At 40.7% G+C, this 21517-nt stretch overlaps 1 protein-coding gene across 3 annotated transcripts in view; it reads right to left on the bottom strand.

Moving 5' to 3' along the window:
* TEX9 (testis expressed 9) overlaps positions 1-21517 on the bottom strand; it is a 204531-nt gene that overhangs the window by 15622 nt on the left and 167392 nt on the right. For all 3 annotated transcript variants that reach the window (XM_024767807.1, XM_024767804.1, XM_024767806.1), the window contains one exon: positions 11571-11705. In XM_024767807.1, the coding sequence (XP_024623575.1) occupies positions 11571-11705 (135 nt within the window). The remainder of the gene's footprint in view (positions 1-11570; positions 11706-21517) is intronic.

The following is a 21517-nucleotide window of genomic DNA, read 5'->3' as shown; positions in this document are numbered from 1 at the left end:
AATGTACAATAATGCGGAAGGGAAGAGATCTTGGGGCAAGCGAAATGAACCACCACCAACCACACCAAAGGCTGGTCTTCACCCTAAGAAGGTGATGTTGTGTATATGGTGGGACTGGAAGGGAGTCCTCTATTATGAACTCCTTCCAGAGATCCAAACAATTGATTCCAGCAAGTACTACTCCCAATCAGACCAACTGAAAGCGGCACTCAACGAGAACGTCCAGATTAGTCAACAGAAAATGCAGAATCTTCCATCAGGATAATGTAAGACCACATGTTTCTTTGATGACCAGGCAAAAACTGTTACAGCTTGGCTGGGAAGTTCTGATTCATCCACTGTATTCATCAGACAATGCACCTTCGGATTTCCATTTATTTCATTCAGTCTTTACAAAATTCTCTTAATGGAAAAAATGTCAATTCCCTGGAAGACTGTAAAAGGTACCTGGAACAGTTCTTTGCTCAAAAAGATAAAAAAGTATTGGGAAGATGGAATTACGAAGTTGCTTGAAAAATGGCATAAGGTAGTGGAACAAAAGGGTGAATATTTTGTTTAATAAAGTTCTTGGTTTGTTTGTTTGGTTTTTTTGCGGTATGTGGGCCTCTCACTGTTGTGGTCTCTCCCATTGCGGAGCACAGGCTCCGGATGTGCAGGCTCAGCAGCCATGGCTCATAGGCCCAGCCGCTCCGCAGCATGTGGGATCTTCCCGGACCAGGGCACGAACCCGTGTCCCCTGCATCGGCAGGCAGACTCTCAACCACTGCGCCACCAGGGTAGCCCCTGCATCATTCTATATAAGAGACTTGAGCACCCGTGGACACTGAGAGACGACTGTACTTCCAGATGCATGTCTGATCATGGCATCATCTCCTGTCATCTTTTTCAAAATAACAGTGCAGTGGCTTTACGCTGCCCTTTGGATAAAATCCATAATACTTAACATGGCCTGAAGGCCTAGATGGTTTGGCCTCTCCCTGTGTTTGAAGGCTCCCTTTGCAACATCCCCTTCACATCCATCCCTGCCTTTCATTACCCTGTCTTCTTTCTTGCTGCAGAGCCATTTTTTACATGCTATTCCTTCTGCCCACAATCTCTCCCCTGATATATAACTCCTGTATGTTTTTCAGATCTTAGCTTAGGATTACATTTTTTAAAATTCACTCACTGATCTGGTTACCTGCTCAAAGCACCATGTACCCTCCTTCATGGCATTCATCACAGTTGCACCTTAATTTTGCTTGATGTTTTGTCTAAATAACATCTAACTTCTCCACTGTAAGGTGCATGACTACAAGGACCATACTTATTTTTTATCACCTTTGTATCTCCAGCCTCTAGTAAAGATCTGACAGGTACATAGCAGGTCCTCATAAATATTTATAAATGAATTAATGAAGAATTAGAAATTATCTGTTCCTAAGTGAAGTAACATGTACTTGGTGACATATTTTAAATGAACTTCAAGCAACCATCTAATCAAATGCGCAGTTAAACCATCACAGAGTTGTCTTTCATCATTCCTCCCTTCAGTGTGTTTCAGAGGCAATTATTATGTTCCAGGCACTCAGGCATAGGAGTGAAAGAGACAGGGTTCCTGCACTAATGCGGCATCTGGTTTAAGTTGACTGACTTTTCAAAAGTTACTCTAAACCAGTTTACTTGTTTCCTAAGCTCTGTGCAGAATGAGTTTATCATTGTTTTTAAAATAAATCTTTAACTTTCTGATGACTATGAGACAATATTGTTCTATTTTATGGAAATCTTACTATTTCTTACACATATAAACCTGAATAATTTTACTTGCCTACCTAACTATAATAATATGTCGAATCAGAAAGAGAAGCAAGGTACAAAGAATTAAAATGGAAAAAAATATAACTACTCACAAAAGAAAAACTTATATACAGATTAGACTCCAAGGAAAATCTTACTGCGTATCTTGAAAACACCCCTCAAAGTTAGAAACAAGGCAAAATAATTTAAAAATCAAAAACTTAAGACACATATACATATTTTTTCAGAAATCTGAAACAATATACATGTAACAAGTACATTTAAGAACTCTTTTCTCAAAATGTCTACTTGATAGTAAATACTTAAGAAACATATACAACAAAATGTCACCCCACTATGTTTAAATCGATCACCAAAATGCAGACCTAGGGTCAGAAGTTTGTCTTGAACACATCTAAGTTGTTTTTATAGTGTTGATGGTTTTGAACTGAGATGTTCACATGCCAAGTCCTGATTACTTGAATTTGCAAAATGGCTGGCTAGAATAGGAGAGTCATCTGTTGTCATGGAAATAAGTTTTTCTTTCTATTTCTCTAATGTATGTGCTAAAATAGAGCTCAAATCTGAAACCAGAATTAGCAAATACTGACATTTACATGATTATTACATTTTATTTTCTTCAAAATCCCTTTAGAATACACCAAAATTAGAAATAATACTCCAATAACATAATTACTGGCAAGTCTGTAAAGCTGACTTCCTAACTTGTTCATTAATTACATTCTATTAATAACTCCCAGTCATCATACTATGGATGGCTCTTGAATGTTAACACAGTCTGATCATACAGCATAAACTATCACACAGACAACATCTTAAAACTCTGGGCTTCCTTGGTGGCACGGTGGTTGAGAGTCCGCCTGCTGATGCAGGGGACACGGGTTCATGCCCCGGTCCGGGAAGATCCCACATGCCGCGGAGCGGCTGGGCCTGTGAGCCATGGCCGCTGAGCCTGCACGTCCGGAGCCTGTGCTCCGCAACGGGAGAGGCCACAACAGTGAGAGGCCCGCGTACCGCAAAAAAAAAAAAAAAAAAGAAAAAAAAAAAACAAAACTCTGTAGTCACTGTAATATTATTTGCCTCTGTTAAAAATATTGTACTTACCAAGATTGATTTAGTTCTATGTCCTGTTAAGTGTTACTAATTTAATCCAAAATGTATCATCTGTGCATGTAAGGAGGGTGACACCTAAATCCATCATCCAAGGCATTGTTAAATAACTAAGTATTGTCCTAATAGAGTGTCACTTTCAGGTTGATACAAAACCAAAAACTAATAGCCAGTATTTATAGAGTGTACAAAAGGCTTTCACACCCATTGATATTTGAGTCTTCATTTATTCAACAGATATTTCAGGAACTGAGTGTTAATTCTACACCAATCACTGGCTAGATGCTAGAGACACAATGGTGATCCTTATAATAACTCCATAACAGTGGTTAACAAAATGTAATCTCAGAATCACTAGCATCAGCATCAGCTGGTAACTTGTTAAACCTGCACATTTGAACTTTCCAAGATGGTGGAGGAGTAGGAGGCCGTGGAGTTCATCTCTCCCCACAAAGGCATCAGGAATACATTTAGAAATAGAAAAATTCTCACAGAGCACCTGCTGAACACTAGCAGAGGACCTCAGACACCTAAAAGGACAAGAAAGATCCCTAAATAACTGGATAGGACAAAAGAAAGAAGGAAAAAGGAAGAGGTGAGGAAGCAGGACGGGACGGTCTGTGCCACAGCCCTGTGCACCTCAGCCTGAGACAGGTTTCTGCTGGTGGCTGGAATGTGGGGTTTGGAGAGCAAACCTGGGGAGGGGACTGCTGTTGGGTGTGAGAAGACAGCCAGAGGGGACGGGAGTAAGGAGCTCCACAACCAGGAATGCTCGTGGAGGAAGCCTGGACCTCCACAGAGGCAAAGAACCATTGTTGAGTGATGCGCAAAGGGCAGGGCGGCCATTACAGCCTCTCCCGTCACGCACCAGCCCCTGCATCCATGGGCACTAAGGAGGGCTCCCGCTGGAGCTGGCTCTCATGGCTCTGCTATTGCCTCCTCCACCCCTTCCCTCAGCCTGGGGGCCCCACTCACCTGATTGCTGCCTGATGGGCTGACATGTTCCAATCCCTACCCCAGCACCCTCCCGCCTAGGGAGCCTGCTCACCCCGATCACCACCACAGTTCCTTCCTGCCTGATGGGCTCTTGTGCTCCGACAACCTCTGGAGCAGACTCTGGTGGGAGGAACACACAGAGGTGGGGCTGAAACCACAGCTGAACCCCAGGGGCCATGTGACTAGGGAAGAAGAGCTGAAATCTCTCCTCACAGCTGCGTGAACTGCGAAGTTACACCTCCGCTGATGGCTTCCTAAATTCAGTGCCTGCAAAACATCTGAAAGGACAAGTGCTCCAGCAGGTGGGACGAGTCTGGCTTTAGCAGCTGTGGGCTTTGTGGGCACATACATGCAGAGGTTGGGCCAGGCCAGAGTCTGAGCTGCTTCCATAGCTCCACAGCAGGTCCAGGTGCACGACTACTGTAGTCCTGGGACCTGACTTCAGTCAAGCTGTGCCAGTGGCCTGGTGAAAACAACGTCTGAGAGTCACCAGAGCCAACTGCCGGCATACCCACAGTTAAGGTGGGACCGAGATCTCTGGTGAAAACAACGTCACCAGAGCCAACTGCCGGCATACCCACAGTTAAGGTGGGACCGACATCAGCACCAACAACAGTGTACTTTGTGAGCCCGCACAATGGGCGAAAGGGGACAGAACAGAGCACATTCACGGTGAACAGCTCCAGAGGAGGAATACTCAGTGGCTTATCTCCCAGTGGGAGTGCTCCATTCCCACCTACCTCACACCACAGTACAGAAACACAGCTAAGAAACAGATCTGGGGCCTCTACTCTAACAATCAGGGAGCAGATTCCACCCCTGACAGGACACTGACAACCACAGAGCAAAGGGAGGCCCCACTCAATATCCAGGGCAGGCTCTGGTCACCACAACACCAGTCAAACCTCCTATCAAGGGGGTAATGGCACAAGCCTCTGGACAAATTAACAATCAGGGAGCAGATTCCACCCCTGACAGGACACTGACAACCACAGAGCAAAGGGAGGCCCCACTCAATATCCAGGGCAGGCTCTGGTCACCACAACACCAGTCAAACCTCCTATCAAGGAGGTAATGGCACAAGCCTCTGGATAAACCTCACCCACTAGGAGGCAGACACCAGAAGCAAGAGGAACTACAATCCTGCAGCCTGCGGAAAGGAGACCACACATACAGTAAGTTAGACGAATTGAAAAGACAAAGAAATATGTTGCAGATGAAGGAGGAAGATAGAAACCTACAAGAACAATTAAATAAAGAGGAGACAGGCAATCTACCTAAAGAAAAATTCAGAGTAATGATAGTAAAGATGATCCAAGATCTTGGAAAAAGAATGGAGGCACAGATAGAGAAGATACAAGAAATGTTTAACAAAGACCTAGAAGAACTAAAGAACAAAAAAACCAGAGATGAACAGTACAATAACTGAAATGAAAACAGACTAGAAGGAATCATTAGCAGAATAACTCAGGCAGAAGAACAAATAAGTGACCTGGAAGACAGAATGGTAGAAATCTCTGCTGCAGAACAGAATAAAGAAAAAGAATGAAAAGAAATGAGGACAGTCTCAGAGACCTCTGGGACAACATTAAATGCACCAACATTCTAATTATAGGCGTCCCAGAGGAAGAAGAAAAAGAGAAAGGGCCTGAGAAAATATTTGTAGAGATTATAGTGGAAAACTTCCCTAACATGGGAAAGGAAAGAGTCACCAAGTCCAGGAAATGCAGAGTCCCATACAGGATAAACCCAAGGAGGAACACGCTGAGACACAAATTAATCAAGCTAACAAAAATTAAATACAAAGAAAAAATATTAAAAGAAACAAGGGAAAAGCAACAAATAACATACAAGGTAATCCCCATAAGGTTATCAGCTGATTTTTCAGCAGAAACTCTGCAGGCCAGAAGGGAGTGGCAGGATATACTTAAAGTGATGAAAGAGAAAAACCTACAACCAAGAATACACTATTAGGTGGGGCTGAAATGAGAACCCAGCAAGGTTCTCATTCAGATTCAACAGAGAAATCAAAAGCTTTACAGACAAGCAAAAGCTAAGAGAATTCAGTACCACCAAACCAGCTTTACAACAAATGAATTTCTAAACTCCTAAAGGAACTTCTCTAGGCAGGGGGTGGATGGGGGAAGAGGTCACAACTAGAAACAAGAAAATAAAAAATGCGAAAGCTCACTGGTAAAGCCAAACATACAGTAAAGGCAGGAAATCATCCATACACAAATATGATATCAAATCCAGCAACTGTGAGAAAAGTACAAATGCAGAAAATGGGAATAGCATTTGAAATTAGGAGACCAGCAACTTAAAACAACCTTGTATATATAAAGACTGCTTTATCAAAGCCTCATAGGACGTGCAAACCTGAAAATTACAATAGAAAAAAGAAAAAGCAACCCAACACAACACTAAAGATGGTCATCAAACCACAAAAGAAAACAACAAAGGAGTAAGGGAAGAAAAAATACCTACAAAAACAAACCCATGACAATTAAGAAAATGGCAATAGGAACATACATATTGATAATTACCTAAAGTGTAAATAGATTAAATGCTCCAATCAAAACACACAGACTGGGTGAATGGATACAAAAACAAGACCCATATCTATGCTGTCTACAAGAGACCCACCTCAGACCTAGGGATACTTACAGACTGAAAGTGAGGGGATGGAAAAAGATACTCCATGCGAATGGAAATCAAAACAAAGCTGCAACAGCAATACTTATATGTGACAAAATAGACTTTATATAAAGACTGTTACAAGACAAGGAAGGACGTTACATAATGATCAAGGGATCAATCCAAGAAGAATTTACAATTGCATATTTAAGTACACAATTGTAAATATATATGCAACCAACATAGGAGCACCTCAATATATAAGGCAAATGCTTACAGCCATAAAAGGAGAAATTGATAGTAACACAACCATAGAGGGGGACTTTAACACCTCTCTTACACAATGGACAGATCACTGAGACAGAAAATTAATAAGTAAACAGAAGTATTAAATGACACATTAGACCAGACAGACTTAATTGATATTTATAGGATATCCCATCCAAAAGCAGCAGAATACACTTTCTTCTCAAATGCACATGGTACATTCTACAGGACAGATCACAACTTGGGTCACAAATCAAGCCTTGGTAAATTTAAGAAAACTGAAATCATATCAAGCATCTTTTCCAACCACAAAGCTATGAGATTAGAAATAAATTACAGGCAAAAAACCCTGTAAAAAACACAAACACATGGAAGCTAAACAATATGTTACTAAATAACCAATGGATCACTAAAAAAATCAAAAAGGAAATTAAAAAAATACCTAGAGACAAATGACAACAAGAAGATGAGAATCCAAAACCTACGGATGCAGCAAAAGCATTTCTAAGAGGGAAGTTTATAGCAATACACTCCTACCTCAAGAAACAAGAAAAATCTCAAATAAACAACCAAATCTTATACCTAAAGCAACTAGAGAAAGAAGAATAAACAAAACCTAAAGTTAACAGAAGGAAAGAAAACATAAACATCAGAGCAGAAATAAATGAAATAGAGATGAAGAAAACAAATAGCAAAGATCAATGAAACTAAAAGTTGGTTCCTTGAGAAGATAAAATTGATAAACTTTTAGCCAGACCCATCAAGGAAAAAAAGGAAGAGGGCTCAAATCAATAAACTTAGATATGAAAACGGAGAAGTTACAATGGACACCACAGAAATACAAAGGATCGTAAGAGACTACTACAAGCAACTATATGCCAATAAAATGGACAACCTGGAAGAAATGGACAAATTCTTAGAAATGTACAACCTTCCAAGACTGAACCAGGAAGAAACAGAAAATAGGAACAGACCAATCACAAGTACTGAAATTCAAACTGTGATTAAAAATCTTCCAACAAACAAAAGCCCAGGACCAGATGGCTTCACAGGCAAATTCTATCAAACGTTTAGAGAAGAGTTAACACCTAGCCTTCTGAAACACTTCCAAAAAAATTGCAGAGAAAGGAAACACTCTCAAGCTCATTCTATGAGGTGAGGGCACCATCACCCTGACACCAAAACCAGACAAAGGTATCACAAAAAAAGAAAATTACAGGCAAATATCACTGATGAAAATAAATGCAAAAATCCTCAAAAAAATACTAGCAAACTGAATCCAACAACACACTAAAAGGATCATACACCATGATCAGGTGGGATTTATCCCAGGGATGCAAGGATTTTGCAATAACAGAAATCAAACAATCTGATACATCACATCAACAAACTGAATAGGGACTTCCCTGGCAGTCCAGTGAAGACTAGTTAAGCAGGGTTAAGACTCCTTGCTCCCATTGCAGGGGACTGGGTTCGATCCCTGGTCAGGGAACTAGATCCTGCATGATGCAACTAAGTATCCCGCATGTCGCAACAGATGCCGCATACGGCAACAAAGATCCTGCATGCTGCAACTAAGACCCTGTGCAGCCAAAAAAATAGATTAATATTAAAGAAAAAACAAATGGAAGAATAAAACCACATGATCATCTCAATAAATGCAGAAAAAGCTTTTGTCAAAATTCAACACCCAATTATGATAAAGAATCTCCAGAAAGCGGGCAGAGGGAACACACCTCAACATCATAAAGGCCATACATGACAAACCCACAGCAAACATCATTCTCAGTCGTAAAAAACAAAGCAGTTCCTCTAAGATCAGGAACAAGACAAGGATGTTCACTCTCACTACTATAATTCAACACAGTTCTGGATGTCCCAGCCACGCAATCAGAGAAGAAAAAGGAATAGAAGGAATCCAAATTGGAAAAGAAGTAAAACTGTCACTGTTTGCAGATGACATGATACTACACATAGAAAATGCTAAAGATGCTACCAGAAAACTACTAGAGCTCATCAATGCATCGGTAAAATTGCAGGATAGAAAATTAATACACAGGAATCTTTTGCATTCCTATACAATAACAATGGAAGATCAGAAACAGAAATCAAGGAAACAATCCCACTTACCATGGCATCAAAAAGAATAAAATACCTAGGAATAAACCTACCCAAGGAGACAAAAGACCTGTACTCCGAAAACTATGAGATGCTGATGAAAGAAATAAAAGATGACACAAACAGATGAAGAGATATACCGTGTTGTTGGATTGGAAGAATCAACATTGTGAAAATGACTATACTACTCAAAGCAATCTACAGATTTCATACAATCCCTACCAAGTTACCAATGGCATTTTTCAAAGAACTAGAACAAAATATTTTACAATTTTTATGGAAACACAAAAGACCACAAATAGCCAAAGCAATCTTGAGAAAGAAAGAAGGAGCTGGAGGAATCAGGCTCCCTGACTTGAGACTATACTACCAAGGCACAATAATCAAAACAGTATGGTACCGGCACAAAAACAGAAATACAGATCAATGGACCACGATAGAAAGTCCAGAGACAGACCCACACAGCTATGGTCACCCAATCTATGACAAAGAAGGCAGGAATATACAATGGAGTAAAGACAGTCTCTTCAGTAAGTGGTGCTGGTAAAACTGGACAGTTACATGTAAAAGAATGAAATTAGAACACTCCCTACCACCATACACTAAAATAACCTCAAAATGGATTAAAGACATAAATGTAAGGCAGATACTATAAAAACTCTTAGAGGAAAACATAGGCAGAACACTCTCTGACATAAATCGTAGCAAGATCTTTTTCAATCCACCTCCAAGAGTAATGAAAATGAAAATAAAAATAAATAAACGGTACCTAGTTAAACTTAAAAGCTTTTGCACAGCAAAGGAAACCATAAACAAAAGACAACCCTCAGAATGGGAGAAAATATTTGCCAATGAAGCAATTGACAAGGGATTAATCTCCAAAATATACAAACAGCTCATGTAGCTCAATATCAAAAAGCCAAACAACCCAATCAAAAAATGGGTGGAAGGGCTTCCCTGGTGGCACAGTGGTTGGGAGTCCACCTGCCGATGCAGGGGACACGGGTTCGTGCCCCGGTCTGGGAAGATCTCACATGCCGCAGAGTGGCTGGGCCCGTGAGCCATGGCCGCTAAGCCTGCGCATCTGGAGCCTGTGCTCCGCAACGGGAGAGGCCACAACAGAGAGAGGCCCGTGTACACAAAAAAAAAAAAAGGGTGGAAGATCTAAATAGACATTTCTCCAAAGAAGACATACAGATGGCCCAGAGGCACATGAAAAGATGCTCAACATCACTAACCATTAGAGAAATGCAAGTCAAAACTACAGTGAGGTATCACCTCACACCAGTCAGAATGGCCATCATCAAAAAGTCTACAAACAATAAATGAGGAGAGGGTGTGGAGAAAAGGGAACCCTCCTGCACTGTTGGTGGGAATGTAAATTGATACAGACACTATGAAGAACAGTATGGAGGTTCCTTAAAAAACTAAAAATTCAGGTACTATATGATCCAGCAATCCCATTCCTGGGCACATATCTGGAGGAAACCATAATTTGAAAAGATACATGCACCCCAATGTTCACTGCAGCACTATTTACAATAACCAGGACATGGAAGCAACCTAAATGTCCATCAACAGTGGAATGGATAAAGACGACGTAGTGTGTATATATATATATGTGTGTGTGTGTGTACACACACACACACACACACACACACAATGGAATATTACTCAGCCATAAAAAAGAACAATATAGTGCCATTTGCAGCAACATGGATGGACCTAGAGATCGTCATAGTGAGTGAAGTAAGTCAAACAGAGAAAGACAAATACCATATGATATTGCTTATATGTGGAATCTAAGAAAAGGGTGCAAATGAACTTATCTACAATACAGAAATAGAGTCACAGATCTAGAAAACAAACATGGTTACCAGAGGGTAAAGTGGGGAGGGATAAACTGGAAGGTTGGAATTGACATACACACAGTACTGTATAGCACAGGGAACTCTACTCAATTCTCTGTAATGGCCTATATGGGAATAGAATCTAAAAAAGAATGGAGATATATATGTATAACTGATTCACTTCGCTGTACAGCAGAAACTAACACAACAGTGTAAATCAACTACACTCCAATAAAAGTTAAAAAAAAAACCAAAAAACAAAAAAACCTGCACATTCTCAAGTCTCACCCCAAATCTACTGAATAAGAAAATCTGTGGGTGGGACCCAGGAATCTGTTTAAATAAACCCTCCAGGTGATTCTGATATATGCTCAAGTTTGAGAACCACTGCCCTGTAAAATAGCCCCTTGCATTATATATTAGAAAATTGAGGCTCAGAGAGGGATAGAACAGACTTGAGATTCAAAACAGACTTTTCCCCACCATTTATTTATTCCAAGAGATTAGAAAGGTGTCTGGCATATAAGATGGGCACACAATAAAGATCTGTTGGATGAAAAAATGGATGAATTCTCCAGAGTTGTCTGCTATCACCCAAGTATGGCACTAGTCCAAGCAATATAATTCTAACTTATTGGAAATGTACATATTGCTAATAAGGATATTTCTTCTGAAAAGAGGTGTGTTTACCGTGACATCAAGAATTATAATTTAAAAACTATCACTTTCGAGTCTTGCCTAAAAGAGAAAGTTACCAAAGGTGATCACTACCCAAATTATTCAGTTTTTCCATACCTTGTTATTTTGCTTTAGTTTACTTAACTCCAGTTTATACTTTTCTGCTTCTTCTAGAGCTCTATTCAAGCGAACTTCCATGGCACTTTGACTAGCGGCAGCTTGTTTTTGTAGTCTTCTTTTATCCTCTAATTCCTGTACAGTAAGAGAGATATGTAGAACATTTATAAACATATCATAAGTTCTTTCTATTATTCTGAAACGTTTTCCATTTCCATATTCCTTGCTTTCTCCTAAACTGTATACACACACACACGGCCAGAGACTGAACGCTGAGTGACAGAGGTCTCAGGGAATTCTCACTCTGAACTGGTTTTAGGAAAATATATCCTTAAAGATGTAGTCACAAATTAGGCTTCCAAATTGCTTTTTGTTTGGAATTTCCTGCCTTTTTATTGATCCCAAGAGTCAGTATACATGTCTTCTACATTTACTTTATAAACAACATTTTATAATCATGGTTCTTCTCTTGGGAACCTCCCAAAACACCAATGTAAGACATAAATTCTCTCATAAATACTGTGTTTGTGTAAACCTGATGAAATATATCACTTAAAAAATATTTGTTAAATACAGAGCATTCTATTGTACATTAGCAATATAGGAAAATCCCAATTCTGAGCAAAAACAACAGATTCTATGGATATTTTCCATATCTTGGTGTGGGTTTAGACCTGCATTTCTGCAAATATTCTAGAGTTGCTGTTGCAGAGTCTACAGGCCACACAGGAAGAAACATGAACATACAGGATAAGCTCCAAACTCCATCACAATCTGGTACCATAATCTCATCTCCTCCCACAAATGTTACCTTCAGCTACAAGAGCAGTACTTGCTTGGATCTCTCCCAAACAGCCATGATATTTCCTGCCTCCGACCCTTTGCTCATACTCTTCCTTCTGCCCTGATCTCTCCCTACCCCTCATTTTTACCTGGCTAACAACTATTCATCCTTCAAGACTCAGGGCTGTACACTGGGGTTTTACCTTCTCCCAGAAGCCTTCCCTCACTGTCTTCCTCACTATCCTCCCAGGATGAATTAAGTACCCTTTCTTCAGAGCTTCTATAGCATCTTGATATACATATATCATAGAACCTGCTTGTGTGGAACCAAAACTATCCATTTACTTCATTTCCCCCACTATATTGTAAGCTCCTTAAGGATAGAACTACTTTAATTTCTATATTCCCAGCACTTCAGCAGCATATAAAAGGCACTAGTGACATGTTTACTGAACTGAATTTATTTTGTAATATTTAACTTACTCTTCTTTGCATGTCCTACAATGCCTGGTACAGAGCATTATACAAAGCAGACACTCTCAGAAAATATCATGGAATTGAGATGATGCAGTTAACAACGTAGTTGTCTGTTTTCTTCTTTTACAATTTTTTCTCCTGGCTGTATCACTATGTTTTATTTGAACACTGATCTCCCTGGCTCTCAGTAATTAAGGGGAAAACAAAACAAAACAAAACACATGCTGCTCTTTATGCAGGTTTCTACACAAATCAAACTGTGCCTGGATACCATCTGCTCTCACCAGCCTTCTTCACAGCTTTGTGGGTGGTAGCTACACTAAGAGCAGCCTGATTTCTCTCACTGTTCACGCGGAAAAGGCAGAGACTCTCATTAGCTACCAAGGCACAATTCTTGCTGCCTCATTTCAGCCTCTTCTCATAAGAATATGGAAATGAATCTTTGCCCTTCTCTTTCCTGCTAGTGGCTCTGTAACCTACTTCAGAGAAAAAAGAAAACCTTTCTTTACCACATGATGTTCCCCTACTGCTGAATCAATACTGCCCCACTTCTTGGGAAAAGTGAAAAAGAAAAAGGATAGTCAGAAGAATAGTAAAGTAGGAAATAAAATTTTCCTATGCGAGAAAATCCATTAAGAAAGGGATAATCTTAACAAAGACTTGAAAACACTTCTGTTTTCAATCATACTTAAGTACTTTTTACAAAGTGCAGACAAGATACCAATATTGAGTAGTTTTAGGATGAAAACTCTCTCCTAAAGCAAATCTATTATTACCTCCCAAATTAAGAAGTTTACAGGTTGCTAGAGAAAATTTTTATGAAAAATCTCAAATCTTGAATTTCACATTAGTTTTAAAAGAAAAAGCTGGATAGCTTAAAGAAAATCAAGTCTAAGTTTAAAACTCAAATACTAAGAGATCTAAGGAGAAATAATTTGTGATTCTCCCATAATTTTTAAAGCATTCATAAGGTACTGGGATAGTGCGAGAAAGAGGTATGCATCAGTAACAGTACAAAACAAATGTAGCAAATGCTTAAAGAGTAACGAAAACAACCATAGTATTTCTGATGAGGAGAAATCAGATGAGGACAAATAAACGATCAGATAAGGTTCTAGAAACAAGTGGCTGAGGTTCAAAAAGCAATAAACTTGGAATCAGAAAACCTGCCAGCTGTGGTAGATTCAGTTTCTACATCTGAAATTGGGAGTAGTAATATCTATGCCTAATAGGTTTTACTTATTCAACACATTTATTGAGCACTTACTACGTTGCCAGGTACTATTCTACGTGATGGGCACATGACAATTAACCAAAATTCTCCTCTAGTAAAGCTTGCACTCTAGAGGAAGAGACAGATGATAAACACATAAATACATACACACTCGTATGTAACATCTGACAGTGAGAAGGGCTATGAAGAAAAAGAAAGGGTAAGAGAACTGAGTAGGGAATTCCCTGGCGGTCCAGTGGTTAGGACTCCGTGCTTCCACTGCTGGGCTTGGTTCAATCCCTAGTCAGGGAACTAAGATCCCACAAGCCGTGCAGTGAAGCACCACCAACCCCTCTAAAAACAAGGAAGAAGGAAAAAAAAGAGGACAGAGCAATGGGGAGGGACATAATTATTTAAAATACAGTGGTTAGGGAAAGGCTTCCAAATGAGGGAATGATTCATGTATAGATCTGGAGGAACAAAGAAGACAAAGACCCTGAGGCTGGAATGCATTTAATATATTCAAAGATCACCTACATGGTCAGTGTGGCTTCAGCTCAGTGACACAGGCAGTGTTAGGTCTCGAGATTGCAGAAACACCCAGGGTGACCTTAGGTGGACCTTGTAAACCCTGCTTCATAGTTTGGATTTTATTCTGAATGACATGGGAAGTCTGGAGGGTTTTTAGTCAATGTGTGTGTGTTTGTGTGTGTGTGTGTGTGTTATCCTAAGTTTTTTTAAGGATTGCAGTTGAGCCAACATGGGTTTCAACTATGTGGGTCCACTTACACACAGAAATTTTTCAATAGTAAATACTACAGTAATACACGATCCACAGTTGGTTGAATCTGCGGATGTGGAACCACGGGTACATAGGAACTGGGGATACACAGGGCCGACTATAAATTATATGGGGATTTTAGATTGTTCAGAGGATCGGCGCCCCTAGACCCCAGGCTGTTCAAGGGTCAACTGTACTCTAGCTACTGTGGTATTGCTACTGAGTGTAGGAAATCTAGGAGGTCATTAGAATAGTGTAAGTGAAACACAGTAGCTTGGGCTTGGGTGGGAGTAATGAGTTTTTGAGAAGTAGTTAATTCCAAGTATTTTGAAGACAGAATTGGCAGGACTCGTTGATGGATTGGATGATGGTGTGAGGAAAGAGAAGGATCAAGATGACTCTTGGATTTTGGCCTAAATAACTCAATGTTTTTACTGAGAGGGAGAAAAGGAGAAGGTCTGCAGAGAGCAGGGAAGCAAGAGCTCCCTCTTTAGGACATAGGATGTTTAACATACCAAGTACTGATATCAAGTGGGAAGCAAGATGTTAATAAGAGTCTGGAGCTCAAAGAAAGATCCGAGCAAGAAGTAGAAATGTGAGAGTGATCAACATATAGATGGTACGTAAAGCCATGGAAATGAATGAGTGCATCTCAGAATTGGATGTAGACAGCACAGAGCCAAGGACTGAGCCTTGGACACTCCAACATAGAAAGGTCAGGAAAACAAGGAAGAAAATTACGAGTGTGATGCTCCAGAAGCCAAATCAAGTGTTTCAAGGAGGGAGAAATCAACTATGTCAAATGTTGCTGACATATAAATTACTATGAGGAATAATAACTGACTAGAACTGGCAATGTGGCTTACTAGTGACCTTGTTAAGAATGGTTTCAGAGGCAGAGTAGAGATAGAAGCCTAACTGTTGTAGTTTCAAGAGAATGGCAAATGAGGAATAGAAAAATTGAGTAGAGACAACTATTTTAAGAAGCTTTGCTATAAAGGAGAGTAATGATACAGGGCAAGAGGTACATATGAGATCTATGGAAGTTTTAAAATATATATATTGGAGATCCTATGGCATGTCTGTATGCTAATGCAAGTAATTTCATAGATAGAGTAAATGTGATTTTTGCAAGAGAATGGAAAACAGGATAATTGTAGGAGCAAAGTCCTTGAGTAAGACAGACTATAGGATCCAGTGCACAGTGAGGTGATCAGCTTTAGACAGAAGAGATAGTAATCCATGGTAATGAGGGGGAAAGAAGAGTAGATGCGTACAAAGGCCAAGAGACTGATGTAAAATTTACTGTTTTCTTAGTAAAAGAGGGGGAAGTTGTGAACTGAGAATGGTAATGTTGGAAGAGGTATTGGAAACATGAGGAGAAAAAATAACCTGTTTAATAATCAACCCTGAAAGTGGGAGAGGGGACTACCTTCTCAGAGAGTAGGAGAGGAAAATAGCATTACACTTGATATTTGTAAATAAGTTAAAGTAGGACCAATCCTCTTGGTTGTGTATTTTTGTCCAGCCATATAGACAAGCAGTATGGGGGAAATTAGGTTGGGTTTTGCCACGCACTACACTGGCAGGGAAATTAAGAATATATTCAATGGATAATTAAGTTGTGCACCATGGAACCTAAGCTGGAAAAGAAGGAAATAAAGAATATGGGGGAAGGGGTAGAGCTATGTAATAAAATATATAAAAATGAGAATATACAACTCTTATATGTATATGATAGATATGCAATACTAAACAAAGATAAGGTACATTCATATCATGATTTTGCAGGATAAATACAGGCAAAAATGAAAAAAGCTTTCTTTACAATATAAGGAAATGAAGAAGGTGAGAAAATGCTTTTGAAGAGTTTTTACTATGAAAGCAGAAAAGAACAAAGCAGCTTTATGAAATGACACAGAGATCAATTTTACCTGGAACAAGATAACAAGAGGGCAGACATTTTTTTTAAAAAGGTGAGTTACTGATGTTAAGATGAGTGTTAATATGACAAATCCGTGGTCAGAGAAACTTGTGGAGTGACCAATAACTTTAACTTAACCAAAAAAACAAAACAAAAGTGAGATTAAGTCTTCCGGCCATGAAGAAATAATAAACATGTAACACAAAAATGCACTGTAAACAACTAGAAAAAATGATTAAGATATGTTTAATAACTGTTTAGAAATACTGGAAAACAGTAGGGTTGTGACTCCTGAGAAAAGGGAAAATCAGAACAAGTCCTACAATCACCCCAGCATTCTTCTGGGAGGCAATATCCACAATGAGGCTACAGGGAAGAGAAAATACAAACAGAGCCCAGAGGTCCACTGAGTTGAGGAAACAGAACACAGCTGGAGGAGACAGGCAGCTGGGAATTTGTGTGAAGGTTCAAGTAAGGAGGAACTACACTAGGAGAGAGCTTCACGAATCTACACAGGAAATCCCTTCAGTCTATTAGGCTACACCTAAATACATGAAAATTCAAGAAGGCCAGATAAAGCACAATTAGGGAGCTGTAAATAGAACAATTCCCATAGCTCACACAGGGCAGGAAGACATCTGAGGTCTAATCACCCAGAATGACAATCCTCAGTGATCATCAGGGACATTCGGTGGAGATCCTGAAAGGTCTCTTTAGGGGAGGACTTAAGGGTAGAGCTGAACTATTCCTGAAGGCTGCTCTAGACACACTCTAGCAAAACTTAAAAACAGGTCTCAAAGTGATTAAACTGGCAAATAACTACCTGTCAAAATTCAACACTGTCTTCAAAAAGCACACTAAAGAGAAACGCTCAACAATACAATATTCAGTGTCTAGCATCTGGTAAAAAATCACTAACCAAGCCAAGAAGCAGGAAAATGTAACCGATATCCAGGAGAAAAAGAATCAGTCAATAGAAACAAACCCATAAATGAGAAATATAATGGGTACAGTGAACAAGGCTGTCAAAACAGCTATTTTAATTATACATAAGTGATTAAAGCAAAACATTAATATAATGAGAAAATAAGCTGAAGTTATAAGGGAGAATCAAATGGAACTTCTATAGATGTATAATATATCAAAATGAACATCTCTCTGCTTAAGAATAGGGGCATACTAGACACTACAAAGAAAAGATCAGTAACCTACTGAAGACATAGCAATAGAATCTATCCAAATAAAGAACATAAGAAAAAAGGCTGAAAACAGCTCATCAGTAACCTAATATCATGGATATTATCAATGTGAAAATATCAAGTAGTCTAACAGAAGTATAATTGGACTCTCAGGTGGGGGAGGGAAATAGGGAGTACAGGAAAAATGTTTGAAGAAATAATGACCAAAACTTTCCAAATTTGATGCAAACAATAAACCCACAGATTCAAAAAGCTCAACAAACTTCAGGCAGACTAAATACACTCCCCACACAAAACTGAGAAAGCACATAATTATGAAATTGCTGAAAACCACTAACAAAGAGAATGTCTTAAAAGCAGAGAAAAAAGACACATTACGTACCAAAGTAGAAAGAGAAGAATTATGTGGACTTTTAGTCAGAAACTATACAACACGGAAGACAAAGGGAGGACATCTTTAAACTAACAAAAGAAAACAAAACACAAAAACAGTCAATTGACAATTCTATACCTAGTGAAAAATACCCTTCAAAAATTAAAGGACTCAAAAACACATGAGTGCATACAAAACTGGTGAAATCTGAATAATGTCTGTGGATTGTACCAATGTCAGTTTCCTGGTTTTAATACTAGACTATAGTTATGTTAGATGTTACCTTTGAGGGAAACTGAAGGATACACAGGACCTCTCTAGAGGTACTATGTTTTTTTTTTTTGCGGTATGCAGGCCTCTCACTGTTGTGGCCTCTCCCGTTGCGGAGCACAGGCTCCGGATGCGCAGGCTCAGCGGCCATGGCTCACGGGCCCAACCGCTCCGCGGCATGTGGGATCTTCCCGGACCGGGGCACGAACCCGCATCCCCTGCATCAGCAGGCGGACTCTCAACCACTGCGCCACCAGGGAAGCCCTAGAGGTACTATTTTTGCAACTTCATGTGAATTGATAGTCATTTCAAAATAAAAAGGTTTTCTTAAGCAAGGAAAATACTCTTTATCAGAGAAACAAAAACAGAGAATTAGTGACTAGCAAACTGGTACCACAAAAATTGAGAGGGTAGGTATATCAAGCAGAAGTATGGAAAACAGATCTAAAGAATGAAGAATACAAGAAATGGCAAATATCTTCATCTCTTTAAAATATAACTGTTTAAAGAAAAAAATATTGTGTGATGTATGACCTTTAAAAATAAAGGTATGACCACAAACGAAGCAGATGGAGTATGAGAGTGTTATATTATACATGAAATAGTATAACATGATTTGAAGGTAGACTGTGATATGTTAAATATGTATATTGTAAACCTTAAATCTAAGACTAGATACAGCTAATAGTGGAGGGAAAAAATGGAATACTAAAAAATATTCAATTCAAAGGAGGAAAAAGTAACAAAGTTAACAGTTGGGAAAAATAGAAAACAAATAGGAAGACAGTAGGTTTAAAGCCAAACATCAAAAACTGCATTAATGTAAATGGACTGAACATTCCAGTAAGAGACAGAGACTGTCAAAGTGGATAGAGAAGCAAAAACCAATTATATGGGTTCTATAACAAACCCATTTTCAGTACAGAGACAGATTAAAAGTAAAAAGATGACAAAAGAGAGTCAAGATGGTGGAGGAGTAAGAAGACGTGGAGTTCATCTCTCCCCACAAAGGCATCAAGAATACATTTACAAATGGAATGATTCTCACAGAGCACCAGATGCGAACACTAGCAGAAGAGCTCAGACACCTAAAAGGACAAGAAAGATCCCCACATAACTAGGTAGGATGAAAGAAAGAAGAGAAAAGGAAGAGGAGAGGAAGTGGGACATGACCTGCGTCCGAGATGGGGGGTGCTGAAGGAAAGGAGAGGTTATCACTTCCAGGGAAGCCCCCTCACTGGCGAGGAGATCAGATGGGACAGAAGGGGAGACTTGGGGGCTATCACAGGAGAGCACAGCAACCGATCTGTGGCAGGCAGGACAGAGTGAGACCTACACAGAGGGTCCATGCCACAGCCCTGCAAGCCCTGCCTGAGACATGTGTCCACTGGTTTGGACAGGGGTTGGGTGCCGGGATGTGGGGTTTGAAAAGCAAACTTGGGGAGAGGACTGCTGTTGACTGCGAGGAGGCAGCCTGAGAGGACAGGAGTGACGAAGTCCACAACTGGGAATGCTTGTGGAAGAAGTGCAGACCGCCACAGAAGCGAAGAGCCACTGTTGAGTGACACACAAGGGGCGGGGCCATTTGCAGCCTCTCTCCCCACGTGCCAGCCCCTGCCTCCCCATGCACTAGGAAGGGCCCCCGCTGGGGCTGGCTCTCTTGAGACCGCAGCCGCTGGATCCCCTGTGTGCCTGTCCCCACCAGGGCTCCAGGGACCCTGGCTGCCACCACCTCCATGCCCCTCCTCACCAGGGTGGACTCATGTACTCCGGGGCAGCCTCGGAAACAGACCCCTGTGGGTGGCCCACATGCAGAGGTGGGGCTGAAACCACAGCTGAGCCCCAGGGGCCATGCAACTAAGGAAGAAAAGCTGAAATCTCTTCCCACAGCTGGGCAAACCATAAATTGACACCACTGCCATTGACTTTGTAAACTCAGTGGCTACGGAACATCTAAATGGATGAGTGCTCCCGCAGCCAAGACAGGTCTACCTTTAGCTGCTGTAGACTATGCAGGCACATACACATGGGGCTTGGGCCAGGCCAGAGTCTGAGTTGCCCCCATAACACCCACAGAGGGTCCAGATCCATGATTACTGCAAACCTGGGACCTGACTTCAGTGGATCTACACTGGTGGTCTGGTGGAAACAACGTCTGAGAGACACCAGGCCAACTGCCGGCATACCCACAGTTAAGGTGGAGCTGAGAGCAGCACCAAAAACACTGTAATATGACAGCTTGAACAACAGGTGAAAGGTGACATAACAGAGCACACCACAGGTGAACAGCTCCAGAGGAGGAATAATCAGTGGCTTCCCTCCCAATTTGAGTGCTCCAATCCCTCCAACCTCACACCACAGACCAGAAACACAGCTAAGAAACAGATCTGGGGTCTCTAATCCAACAACTTTGGAGCAGACCCCACTTCTGACACAGCAGTGACAACCACAGAGCAAAGGGCAGGCTCTGCTCAATATCCAGTGCAGGCTCTGGTCACCACAACATCAGTCACACCTCCTATAAAGGGGACAATGGCCAACATACAGCGAGGAAAGAGGTGGCGGACATCCATAAACAGCCCTCACACCAAAAAATATTAAACCACGCAGGCTACACAGGGATGTTCCCATATAAAATGGCCCTACAAGATAGTCTGACGGTCTGGCATTTGCCAGAAGAACCGCCCAGAGCATTTAGGCTTCAACGCCAGCAGTGCTTGAGTGCAGGAGCTCCACAGGGCTGGAGGAAAAAGAGATTCCACTCTTGGAGGGTGCACACAAGGTCTCACGTGCACTGGGACCCAGCATAAAGCAGTATCTCCAAAGAAACATGGCTACACCTAGCTAGGGGTCTTTGAGGGTCTCCTGGAGGGGCAAAGGTCAACTATAGCTCACTGTGACAGCAAGGACACTGGCAGCAGAAGCCA

The sequence above is a fragment of the Neophocaena asiaeorientalis genome, unplaced genomic scaffold, assembly GCF_003031525.2.
Source record: "Neophocaena asiaeorientalis asiaeorientalis breed wild unplaced genomic scaffold, Neophocaena_asiaeorientalis_V1.1 scaffold71, whole genome shotgun sequence".
In the NCBI taxonomy this organism is placed as follows: Eukaryota; Metazoa; Chordata; class Mammalia; order Artiodactyla; family Phocoenidae; genus Neophocaena; species Neophocaena asiaeorientalis.
Note: the sequence above shows the minus strand (reverse complement) of the source record. Positions and strands in the feature narration are given on the sequence as shown.